General features: G+C 37.1%; 2 protein-coding genes across 2 annotated transcripts in view; both read left to right on the forward strand.

Annotated features, from left to right (window-relative positions):
* Nucleotides 1-13,197, forward strand: part of LOC6582920 — a 52,912-nt gene that overhangs the window by 30,819 nt on the left and 8,896 nt on the right. The gene's annotated exons all lie outside the window — the stretch shown is intronic.
* Nucleotides 1,909-9,282, forward strand: LOC6582919. Its single transcript, XM_002008565.4, has 3 exons — nucleotides 1,909-2,607; nucleotides 7,956-8,157; nucleotides 8,682-9,282. Exons 1-3 carry the CDS (start codon nucleotides 2,388-2,390, stop codon nucleotides 8,866-8,868), a joined length of 609 nt encoding a protein of 202 aa, XP_002008601.1. The 5' UTR covers nucleotides 1,909-2,387; the 3' UTR covers nucleotides 8,869-9,282.

The following is a 13,197-nucleotide window of genomic DNA, read 5'->3' on the forward strand; positions in this document are numbered from 1 at the left end:
GCTTCTGTGCTCAGGGCATAGCTGTGTTATGGGAGTACGAGTTTTGAATTGAAGGACGTCGGCGGCATTGGCAATTCGAAGGCGAGTCGAGTGAGCTGGCAAACTGGAGTTTGTTCTGTGGCAACCTCTCACAGTCTCCAGCTAACAGTTAACAGTTGCATTAGAGCCCAGTTGGCTGCAGTTTGCTGCTGCTGCCGTTCTACCGTTGTTACCTTTAATATACCTTTTTCGGTGATTGTTGGCCAGGCCGGGGCCAGAGCAGCAACAAGTCACGTTCCGCTTTAGCCGCCGTCCGGTTATTTCACTTGGATTCTTGGCAATTGCAGCACTTGCCGCTTGTCAGTCACTCACTTACTTTGCCAGGGTCAAACGGGTTTTTACTCACATATTTTTTCCACGATATCAGCTGGGCAGGGAATGGCCCAGGGTTCGGCCCAGGTAATGGCAGCTCAGTGACCTTTTACCTGGCGATAGGCCTAGGACCAGGCCCAGCTCTAGTTGCAGCTGTCGCATATCTTAGAATATTAACCAAATATTGATATGGCCTGTGCGTACGTGACAAAAGACACGCAAGTGTCTTATCCTCTGAGCAAACAATGCCACGGAATGCGCATAATTACCATGGCCATATAAATATCTCTCTAATTTAGGCTAAGTTTGTTTCTTTACATTGAAATTATAATTAAGACACTTAAATGATGGTTATTAAACAAAGAATAGTACGGGCTTCCTTGAGCAAAGTATGTTTAATGAGATCTAACTTCATTTATTTATAAGTTTAGTTAGAGTTCTTCTCAGCAACTTTTAAATAATTAAATTCCTTTTTTAATTAATACAAAGATTATAATTTATTGCTTTATCTAAATAAAACAATAGTAAGTATTTAATATAAAAATAGTTTTAAAATATAATATACTATATTATTATAATAATATTTTTAATAAATGATAATACAAAATATAAATATAAATAAAAAATAAATATAAAATAAAAAATTTCAAAATTTTTTAAAAATAAATCATTTTTTTGAAATATTTATAATTTGACATTAATTAATTTTTAATATATTAAACATAAAAAAGCAAATATTAAGATATAATATTTTTTAAATAACAATTAAATACTTATAATTCACAATAATACGTTCATTGATATCATTTGTGTATATTTCTACTAATTATTATACTTGTATCAAGAGTAAATATTTATATTTTTATATTAATTGCATTTTTTCCAAATATAATTAATATGTATTTATGATTTCTTTTTTATTAAATATATTATAATTACTTTAGTGGAAATTTTGGGTGATCCAAGACTATATTTGTATTTTAAATAAGTTTTGGCTTAAATGGCTTTTTCCCCTATATAATTCGTATTGATATTCAAGGCTTTTAACACTGAATTTACTTGTCTATGTAAATGTGCGCACATTATTTTGCTGACACTTGAACCACTGTGCACTTAAGATGCACTTAAATAATATCAGCCGCGGACATTAGCCCGTGACAGGTAATCGAACTCAAGACAGTGCCAAAAATAATTTGTTGTCGCTCCAAATACATGGTTATGCGATCGAGCCTATATGCATACATATATATTTTTTTGGTGTATATATATACAACTATATGTATTGGGCTTGTTCCAAAATGAAATCGCTTTGTGTATATCTTTTTGTTTTGATGCACAGCCGCTAATTAACCCAACAGTGAGTGCCAAAAGTCAGCAACAGGTGAGCAGCAGGTAAGTTGGCTCACTCTCTTGCTCCATCGCGTGATCACTCGCTCACTCTCCCGCTCTCTCTCTCTGTCTCTCTCTCGCGATGAGCCGTCAGCTGTTTGGCTGGCTGGCTTGAGTCGAGCTGAGCTCAGCGCTTCGGCCGCTGCTTCAGTTCTGCTGTAAGCCGCCTTCAGGTTGCACGCGTCGCTTTGCGTTTTGTCGCGTGTGTTTCGCCGCGGATTTACAGTTACAGTTACAGCTAACAAACTCGTGCCGTGTGCGCTTGAATGCCAAATTTAATAGCCTCTGAGCCACAACAACAACCGTTAACGGCAACTAGCGTTTAATTTAAAAACGTTTTCAAACTGAGAAGAAGCAACAAAAAAAACCGCAAAAGTAACTGAAATAGAAACATATATAAAACGCAAATCGTTTACTTTCGTTTTTCCAACTTTCATTTTTGTTTTGTCGCACTCGCACGAGTTTTCATTGAAAAAAGTGTCACTGTCAGAGGCTGCGCTGTATTACACAAAAGCTGCCATTAGAAGGTGATAACAAATCGGGAGTTCAATACGACAAGTTATTACAAATAATACAAAAACAAAAAAAAAAGAAAAAAAAACTAGAAAAAAAAGCAACAACGACAACAACAAACACAACCATTCGATATGGCGCTCATGGACACCGCTTGGCGCTGCCGCCTGATGATATTTGGAGTCGCATCGCTGCTGCTGGTCGGCGATCTCTTTGGCTACGGCGGTTACAGTGTGCGTGGCGTTAAATCGGATCATCCGGATGAGGTGGGCGTGCAGGGTGGGGGTCCCCCAACCGGACCCGCTCCGGCTGCCAAGTTTCAGCAGAAGAATGCCGAAATCGACATAGGCGAAGGTGAGTGACTTTATGCCATATTCCACCCCACGTATTCCACTCCGTATGCATTTCAGTTTTGTAATTGAATTTGGGTTTCGTTTTTTACGCAAATTTAAGCTTGACTTTTGTTTAACCGTTTTTTCTTCATTTTTTTTTGGCATTAACAACGCAAATTTTTACACACTCGGCACATTGCAACACATCTGTCTGTCTCGCTCGCACTTTTATTTTTATGGGTTGCTTCATGAATCGAGCTCTCTGTGTTGTCTGTATATTTCTTTATTTTTTCATATTTTTTAAGTCGCGCTTTATTTGTTTGTATCAAGGTCAGTTTCGATTCATAAATGGAAGCTTCATGCTTTTCGATTTGTAATGTAAAAAGCTGGCAACACGTGTAAGCAAATAATTGAATTAAAGCTTTGTCAGTTAACCGGAATGGGCTGCCCTCTTATATACAAGGCGCTATAATACAATTTAAAAAATGTTAAATGTTAATTCATTTTCGATAATTGCCAATTAATAATTTTTAAATTGGCCAGCATGAGAATACAAAATATATTTATATGGACACATATAAATAATAATTTTAAAACTTAATTTTTAGCAATTTCCTATTATGATATAATTTTGATAATCAACTAAAACTGATCTCAAAACTATAAATGCTTTAAAATAAAATTTTGTACAGTTTGTAAAATCAGGATATAATTTTTCAGGAAGGAGGCAAAGTATATTTTATATTCTAGCGCAGTTTGAACTGAGTTTTGTTTAGCCTTGTCTTCAATAAGCTGTTCTTACATAAGACTTAGAAACTCTTTCTCGCATTATACACAATTAACTTTAGAATTCTAGGCAGGGCTGTATAGACTACTTAGGTTTTATAACTTGGCTTTGTACCCATGTTGCGTCGCTTTTCAGCTTGAACTGTCTAGACTATTTCATAGACACTTAAATGTTGACATTTAACAGGCCATTTAAGTGTTGGCTGGCCAAAAAAAAAAAAAAAAAAAAAAAAAAAAAAAAATCATTGCCCCGCATTTTAAGCAGCTAATTAAAAAGTTTCCACACGAGTTTTTGGTTTTTTCTATATGTCTCGCATGACATGCTATTTGTTTGCTCATTTTTGTGCGTAGGCATTATCTAAGGAACTTTTTTCTAATGAGACTTTAATATCAATGAAAAAATGTCTAGTTTTCGGCAACATGCAGTTCTAGACTAAATTCACGAGAGACTAGTTTAATAAAAAATATATGAAATGTATTCCTATTTTTAGCTCATATCAGTTGACAATCTTAAATCTAGTTTTAAACAGCATTGATATTTTTATTTATATTTTAACACCGATATCAACTCCAGTTTGATCTAATATACAAGCAGCTCACTCAGTCTATTTGCTTATTTAAATTGATTTATTTTTCTTTCTTATTTCACGGCTTCCCCTGCAGCCCGAGTAACAGATATCGAGGAAGAGCTCGCGGTAGACGGCGTTCCATATTATTTACATATTATTTAACGCTTTGCCGGACATGGTCTACCCATGCCCATGCCGCACAAATGTTTGAAGCTTTCGAAGCATGTTTGTAACCACTTTCCAATGCCCAGCGATTTGCATAATTTTATAGCGTCACGGTAGGCAAGTGACATAAGACTCATAAATGATTTCTGTTTTGTTTTTTTTTCCTCAACATGCGGGTACGATTATGCAATGCTTCGACTCTCGATAACATGAGAGTAAAGCTCAATAAATAAAAATTAATTAAATACAAACGAAAGTCAAAGTGCAGCTTGAGGCAAGTTTTTTTTTTAATGGGAGCTGAAGAATCTATTGAAATTTGAGGTCAAAAAGCTTTAAAGATAATATTTTGAGAGTAGCTCATGTTAATGGGAATGTTATCTGCAGAGCAAGTACACTAGTGCAAAGAGAGTGTTATGGCAGTGGGTTAAGCACTTGTCAAACTTCATGTTAGTATTTAACATTTAACAGCTGGCAAGTGGTAAAATTAATTATATCAATGTGGCAGTTGCTTTTTTTTAATATTCAATACGCTGCCTGTTAAGTGACTGTTAACTGGGGTGAATTATAGTATTGGTCATTATTATGATGGAATTATAACTTTCTTATTGACTGTAGCTTATGTCAATGTCAAATCTAATGTTAATATATAACATTTACAATCTTAGCTTAAGATTGTGTAGAGTGTTATGTTAATAATGCGCATACAGTATGTTAATCGAATGTTAACAAGAGACTTTGACTTTTCAGCGAGGTCATTTCCGGCCATTAATGATATTATCTTCAATCATATGTTAATTTGTTACTTGATTGATGTTATTTTATGTTCCTGTCAAAATCAATATAAAAGTTTAATGGCAAGTGTGTTAAGTGAATGTTAGCTGGATAACAGCTGAGCTCAGCTCTGATCAGCCCTAACCTCTCGTTTCGCCTCATCAACAAAGCACTGGTGCAGTGTGAATTTTTAACAGTTAAATGTTAACTTGACACTTTAGAGCTACAGCTGTAAAATCTAACCGGAATAGCATAGTTCATTAACATGAGATCATCTGCTATCGGCTTTGAGGTATTTCTCTCTCTCTCTCTCTCTCTCTCTCGTCTCGGCTGATTTGATGTTTGTATGCTTGGGTCTCTTTTGGTTTTTGCTTGCGTCGAGGTGAAAGTGGAAAAATGCCAAGCAAATAAACTTCACGTAATAAAATCAACGAACAGCGACAAGTTTTCATTTGCTTCCCAGTCCCCCGTTTGCATGTGCTGGAAATCTGTGTGGGAAACTGCACTGCAACTTTCCTAACCACCATGGGGAATCTCTCACAATATATTTGAATTGCCCCGCATCTAGCTGAGTTTAAGATTCCAATGCCGTATGGTCTAGACACAAGTTCAGAGCAGCGCTGCTCTGATTATGCCAAGTTAACAGGAAGTTAGCGGAACAGAATGCTTGAGCACAAAAACCTTAGAGAACTGGACTGGACTTGCGCTATTTTCATGCAGATTGAACTGATTTAAGCGTGAAGCATTTGAGCCAATTGGAAATGCCGGCCGAAAACCAGTTAGGCTAAGTAATACCCGCTCTATGCTGACAAACTAGTTCTACGGAAATCGAGAGTGCCCTGAAATGAATTCTCGGCTATTGCATAAAATCGGTGCTAATAGCTTGCAAAATGGAATTGTAGCTAACTAGGGTCATTACGTTACAGGTTTCGTTCACTAAATCGTACGACAGTCAATCTAAATTTATTTTCTTTGGCATGCACTGCACGTTGTCTGATAAGTGCAGTGCGTGATGAACATGCAGAACTTGCAGTTATTTATCGAGGCCCAATCAAAGCAGACACACTGAGTACGTGCAGTTAGATACAAAGTGAGCTCATTTCGGATATGGTTTTGATAACACTCTAAAGCCACTCGCCGAAAGAAAGATTCAGCATCGTATAGAATGCATTGCGATAGTCGTCGTTGGGAATCAGGTTTGATTTGAGCACCGCCTCACAAGCAGACTTGGCTAAAATATTCATTGGGCCATAAATTAAAAGCCACAAATTATTAGTCGCCACCCTGCGTGCCTTGCGTCACTTTTCACAGGCTTCGAGCCCAAAAACTCTTTTCCGCATACAAAGTCCAGCTGGCTGGGGGTAGAGCAGCAGCAGCAGCAGCAGGAGGAGGAGGAGGAGGAGGCACAGCCGCAGTTGGATTTCGCTGATTTCTGGTTAATTGCCAATAACTGCCAGTTGGTTTAAGCTTAAATATTTTAATATTTATACAACACCATAATTAATTAATCTAAACATCGACCAAATGACTAAGCAAATACTTGTCTCGGCGTTGAAATTCGTTTAGGAAAAAATCAAAGTTCAACGCACGTTTTGGCCTTGCAGGGGGCGAGTTCTCACTCGCCTGACCGCCTGTCACTGTCTATTGAAAAAAGCAAAAAATCAAAACAAAAACATAATCGCAATATTGAAACTCGATTCAAATATTTAATCAACCGAACCGAAATTAAAAGTGAAAAAGGTTTATTTATAAGTTAAGTTAAAATTGTTGCTTCTAGATGCTGCCAGCACTTGCCATTTACCTTGTTGGCTATTTAAAAGCTAAATATTTGCGTTGATGTTTAATTAAAGCCAAAGTTGCCACAAACAGAAAGTTCAACAATATAAATGCGCATTTATTGTTAAGCATATTTCGTTTATTTGCGAGTCTGAGTATACTCTCCTATATATATTATATATACACTGTGGGACATTGGCATAACGCCGCCTAGACGTTCTCTGTTAATATTCAACATTTTTTTCAACGAATTTTCGTTTATTCTTGCTAAAATTAAAGACAACTGGGTTTTTGATTATTTTATAAAATTAAACAAAAATTTGAATAAAATAAATGCCTAGAAAACATATTTAAATTTAAATTTAAAAAAATTATAAATAAAATATATGTTAAAAAAAAAGAAAAAAAAATTAAATTGGTTATAGCAATAGTTATATTTATATTTTATAAAATACAAAAATTATAAATAATATAAATGCTTCAAAAATAGAAAATAGATTCAATTCGTTATCACAATAATTTAATATTTTGCAATATATTGTTTTTACGTATTTTAGTATTTTTTTGAGCTAACTTTTGAAGCAATGTAAAAGAAACATGTATATTAAAGCAAAAGTTTAAACAAATATTTAAAAAAGTTGATTAAAACAAAAACGAAGTTTAGTCAAATTAAAACAACAATTTTGGCTTCAGGTTAATTTAATATTTTTTAATAATTTTGATTTCTAGTTGTTTTCAAATTTGTTCTATTTATTTCTTATATTAAAGCAGACATTCGAATTTTTGAATTTACTTAGAATATATAAATCATTTTTAATTTGCGTAGCTAAGAAAAATATAATAATGGCCTCTGTCGCTAATCATCTTTTACGCTGGTTTGACGATATAGAAATTTGATATACATGTGCATATAGCTCTCCCTCTCTATCACTCTTCTTCTGGTATATGATATGATAGATTACACATATATGCAGTACATTAATGATCCACAAATATTTATATATATTGACGTATATATTTTATCCAATATGGCTTCTCTACAATACCTTTAGAGTGCATTCATATTCAACTTGGAGCTTTTGAGAAGTTTCTTTTCTTTTGATTCCCAAAATATTTTTGAATTTCGTTGCTTTGGCCTTGACGTGTTTATTTTTGCGCAGTTGAAAGTTTGCTCTTTGTCAGAATACATAGCTAAGAAAACAAAAATACCCAAATTTGAGAAAAAAAAACTTAAAAGTGCAAATGCAAAAATTAGATCAAAATCTTAAAATATTTTTAATTAAACAATTTGAGTAATTTGCAGAGCACGACTTTGATGAGTTTTCGGCTGCAGCTGCACTCAAGCCCGTGGCAGCTGCGGCTATCACTGGAGCCAGCCTGAAGACCAAAACACAGCTGTCGGATACCATCAAGGAGTCGTGTCTGCCCAAGATGCTGTGCGAGCTGGCTGCCAAGCCGGAGTACCAGCTGAGCGAAAAGGAGCGCGAGCTGCTCAGATTGATAAGGTGAGTGTGAGACGTAATAAACTATATGTATAGTAAATAGAGTTCAGCTGTAGCTTGTAGTTTAACCCTTTTAAGTGAGAGCAACTGAGAGTAAAAAAAAAACAACATATAAACACTGTTTTAACTGCCATTGATCTCTGCTCTGTCGGGTCGTTCAACGAACTAAAAGCTCAGCTTACAAAACACAAACTGAAGATGTTTACAGTCGTATTGAGCACTTGGCCTTGTTTGGACAACAGCATCGGCAAGATTTTCCACTATTGGCTCGCATCGATCGGGCCTAACCTACCTCACATAGGCAATGCGACGCGCTGTAACCTCGCACTTGAGTCGAAGGTGAGCTGTTACCGGCTACACACAGAATCGTTTGTGTTCTACTGAGCAGCTGTCTCCACACACACACACACACACACACACCAATACGACCCCGTGTGAAACCCTGAGCTGTATAGAAATATATATGTATATGTGTTTAGACAAATTTTGTAAACGAATCTTCCGCATTTTGCTGTCGTCTCTTGCAGATCGCCGACTATGCCCTGGATGATGAATATGCCGCCGAGCAAATGGTATTTCGCTGCCCATATGGGTGAACTGATGCGTCACTCTAGCGACAATCTGAGCGGTCCCATGGGCTGTGCCAATCTCTGGCCCAACTGCCCCATCAGCTCCAAGAAGCTGATGAAACTGAGCTATAAGGTGCGCGTTTAGTTGATGCCAGCCAATGTGATCATAGATTATTAAATTAAGCACTAGATGTAGTAGGCGTACGCACACACGCACACACACATACAGACGAATATCGCACACACACACACACACCTACACATAAAGATGATGATGATTGTATACTGACGCTGAAGAGACTTACCTATTGTACCATAAATTTTTCGCTCTCCAAGGCCCTCGGCTGGCTGCCAAGCATTGACAAGTGCCTCCACAGTGCTGGAGCCTGTGACGGCATGACTGATGTGACAATTTGTAATTCGTATCGATTAGCTAGCTCTAAGTGCGCTAATTAGTCATTAAGCGTGCCTAGTCTATCTCAATTATATTTTAGTTAACTTAGCCTTAGTTCAATGCGCGTGTAATTGTAAATAAATGCATATTGTTATTTAATATGAATTCCCAAGTGCATTTTGCTTTTGCTATAACTAATGATGCGACCATTTATTCAAAGTATACATTCGCAAAATATATAAATAAATGAATATATATATAGAACTATAATAGAGCTACATTATCTTGAAGCCTAAACGCCCTTCGGCGTGCAAAATGTATTTATAATTGTTATTTCTTAAGTGCTAGGAAATGCTGTATTAGAGTTAATGGCAACTGTAATATGTGAGTTTGGCGTGTCGCACTTCAATCAAGTTTTGCAGTGTGACCAAAGCCCAATCACGATAAGCCAACAGAGTGAGTTAACACTTTCGTTGCTCATTATGGGAGTTGTAACTGAACTGAAAGTGCTTGCAACTGATGATTTCCTCATCTCAGTAATTATAGCGTGTAGACTATAATATCTCAACATGATCAAGCTAGATTTTCCAATCGAATTAACTAGTGTTCAATGTCTGAGAATGGAGTATGAGTAGTGGTATTTGGAGGCTATAGCTGACTGAGCTGATGAAATGTTGGCATGTTGGCTATAAAAGTCTAGTTAAATAATAAGTCTAATTAAAAATAATACAGTAGAATCCGGTTATAACGACGCTCAAGGGATCGTCATTATACCTTGAAAACCACATAAGTTTACTCAGGAAATTTTTTTCTAGGAATCAGAGTTTTTGACTCAATAACCGTAGGGACGCTATAAGTGGAGTCGTTATAACTGGATTCTACTGCAATTCTTTTATATAGGTATAATTCTTTTATAATTTATTGAATGTCTAAGGCTGTGTAACGAGTTTAATTGCATTTCTGTAACTCTGGGCATCGCTAGATACCTCAGAAACCATTCTCATTCAATCCATCTCCTGCAAATTTTGAGTTTTGTTGTTAGAAGTCTGCGTCGATGCTTACAGAACTCCAGCTCTGATAGTTTCCACTGAAGCACTTCGATTGTCCCTCCACTCAGATATGGGAGTCATCTGAATCTCCAACTCATATGCAAATTGCAATGCAATTCATTGCATACTTTTGGGCAGAGCGCAATAATTGAGTCACATTGAAGACGAATTCGCTTAAAATGCAAATCGTTTGTTGACATTGCACAGTTTCAACGAAACGGCATTAAAAAGTGGCAACAATATTTGGGTTCGCTGATTGCCTCATTGAGCATGCTCGAGGCGTAAAACTGACCACACACATACGCCTAAATACGCCGTAAAATAATCAAAGAATCTGAGCGAAATGGCCGAATTATGACGCACATATTAAATGGCTAATTAAGTGTTAAACAATAATTTGAGCTGAGAAAGTAAACAAGTCAATTCGCTGGCCAATTCTAGCGAAATTATTATTATTATTCATTCTTGCAGCTCTGCAATGGACTTGTGGGACTTGTGTGGCATAATCGATATTATCATGGCGGCCCGAACACGTTGCGTTTGGCAAGAGCCGCGATTTAGGCCACGTCTGCTTGCCAAAGACCAAAACTAAAAACACGTTAAAAACAATCGCGCGAAATTACGTTTCAGTTTATTTGGTGCCTTCATTGGATGGCTTAACACAAAACAATAAACAATAAAAGTAAACAATTTGTAATATCAATGGAATTGGGTCACTCAGCCGGTTGTTACGCTCGTTGCGTGCCAAAAGTGGACCTCGGCGGACTTTCATTGTTTCGATTTGGGGATGGCGAGCGATGCAGCTCTCGCTATATTTGGTCTGACGTTTGACAAGTTGTTTGTTGTTGCCGTTGTTGTTGTTGTTGTTGTTGTTGTTGTTGTTGTGCAATGTGTGACGAGTGCCGCCAGCAAGTGCAGCTCATGAGACTCTCAACAGCCAGTCGAACTTCTATCAGTCTGTTGCATTGCCTAATATTTCCGCATTGCATTGCCCAAACGCAAAGGAAAGGCAGACACTCTCCCAATCCCCCTCTCACTCTCCCACTCTCTCGCCCTCTCACTCTCGCCAGCCCAGTTCCCACTTGAAATCCGGACCTGCGAGCGCGCAACCAAAACGGCAAGTGTCAGGCAACTGGAAAAACATGAAAATTACGCGGCTCAACAAAGGAAGCAGAGCAACAACAACAAGCAACAACAACGTGCAGATGCAACAATTGGCGTGGTTGCACCACCAATACCCTGCGAATAATTTTATGTATATTTTAAAAAGCGTAAAGTTATTGAAGTATGACTGGATATATTAATTTGTTAGTTAATATTAAATTATAATTTATTATTATTATTATTTTTTTATAACTACTTTGATTGCCGCAGGAGTATTTCCATTTATATATGTTATTATTAGCAATTATAAAATTATTGTTAATTATTCTTATACTGGTTGCATATCTGTTATACACATTGTGTTATACTATATGTATGCGTAGAGGGAATTGTATGGAGAGGAAGGCATAAATAGCTGGGCTGTTCATACCTACCTTTATCCTACCTTTATATCTCCATTTTTCCCTCTGTCTTTCTCGCACTATCTCTCCGTGCTGTTTTCCTTCTATCTCTTTGTCGCTCTATGTTTCACACTCTCTCTCTCTTTTCGTAGTTGGTTCCTATCTCTGTCTCTTTCATTTCTTCTCTGCTACTCTCCCTTTTTTGGTATTTCATTCTCTCTGTTTTCATTCGTTTTCTTACGCTCTCACAGCCTTACCTTGTTTTTTCTCTCTCTCTCTCTCTCTCTCTCTCTCTCGCTCTCTGTCCCTTTCAGACTCACTCTCTCCCTCTTAGAATCACTCTCTCGCTCTACTATCATTCTGATTTCTAACACTGCTCATAGATGAATCTTAGGGAATACAAAGAATCTGCCTCAATAAAATTCGTCTGCTTTTTTGGCTGGTCTTATTAGAATATCATTATCACTATATTATCACTTTGCTGTCTCCATAATGCTCAACCATACCATACCCTTTTCATATTTTTGCTTGGGTATCAACGTACACACCCAAGTTGCTGCAAATGTAAGCCAAGTTAGCAGTGGGAGCTGCCAAGTTGCAGCACTCCGCCGTTGCAGCTTAATCCGCAAGTGTTAACAGGCGCCGTCTTGCGTAACCAAGCAATCGACTGATTGACTGACTGGCCAAGAGCCACAGTGGCAGCATTGTCGGTCAAGTTTCAGCTTGAGCCTGAGTGAACGAGCGATCGACTGATTATGTCAGTTCTAGTCAGCAATTAGCCGTTATTAGACTCAATTGTGTGGCTAACGGCAAGCACAGCTAGAGCAACTGGCCAAGTGGCCAACTGACTCGTTCTCGATATAGATAAATAGCCATGATCAGTTCTCCTAGACATTTACTCAATGCGCATGGAATTGAAAGTCAAGCTGCACATCTATATCAATCTGAACTGAATTGGCCTGGCCAAAATGCGTGGACAGCGCAACGTGCTCCATGGAGCGCAGCTCACGCATTTGACAAATGATTGGCCAAACGATTGCCCAAAGTTGAGTTATTAAACTGAGCCGCAAATTGTGTTAATTGGACAAATCAACAACAGCAAAATTTGAGTGTGGAAATGCGAGCTGATGATGCTCATGATCGCAGCACTAACTACGGCTAAGGCGTGGCCGTTGACTGAGTTTGCTGTAAGCCAAGTTGGGAAGATGCGTCTTAACGAGCTGTTAATAATTTGTTAAAGAGGGAATGTAAAATACTATTCACAGTTATTATATGATACCAATTGCATGATTATGATGATGATTATGATATGATTAATTATGCTGATTTGCTTGCTTCTTGAGCTTAACTCAAGTCCTAAGGCTGAGTTATATATACGGATATTATTAATTATAATATAATGATATAAATACATAAATAGCTAAATATAGATTAGATTAGATAGCTAGATTATTAGATTATTGCTCTCATCAGCCTATACTAAACTTTTGGCTTGTCTAAGTCGGATGTTACATATATTTATTTAT

This window comes from Drosophila mojavensis, unplaced genomic scaffold, assembly GCF_018153725.1.
Source record: "Drosophila mojavensis isolate 15081-1352.22 unplaced genomic scaffold, ASM1815372v1 contig_74, whole genome shotgun sequence".
In the NCBI taxonomy this organism is placed as follows: Eukaryota; Metazoa; Arthropoda; class Insecta; order Diptera; family Drosophilidae; genus Drosophila; species Drosophila mojavensis.

What these genes read in the sequence shown, in the direction of transcription:
- LOC6582919 (XM_002008565.4), top strand. Translation starts at nt 2,388, where the DNA reads ATGGCGCTCATGGACACCGCTTGGCGCTGCCGCCTGATGATATTTGGA. An exon ending in CGAAATCGACATAGGCGAAG is followed by an intron (nt 2,608 to 7,955) that starts GTGAGTGACTTT and finishes AGTAATTTGCAG; the next exon opens with AGCACGACTTTGATGAGTTT. An exon ending in GAGCTGCTCAGATTGATAAG is followed by an intron (nt 8,158 to 8,681) that starts GTGAGTGTGAGA and finishes CGTCTCTTGCAG; the next exon opens with ATCGCCGACTATGCCCTGGA.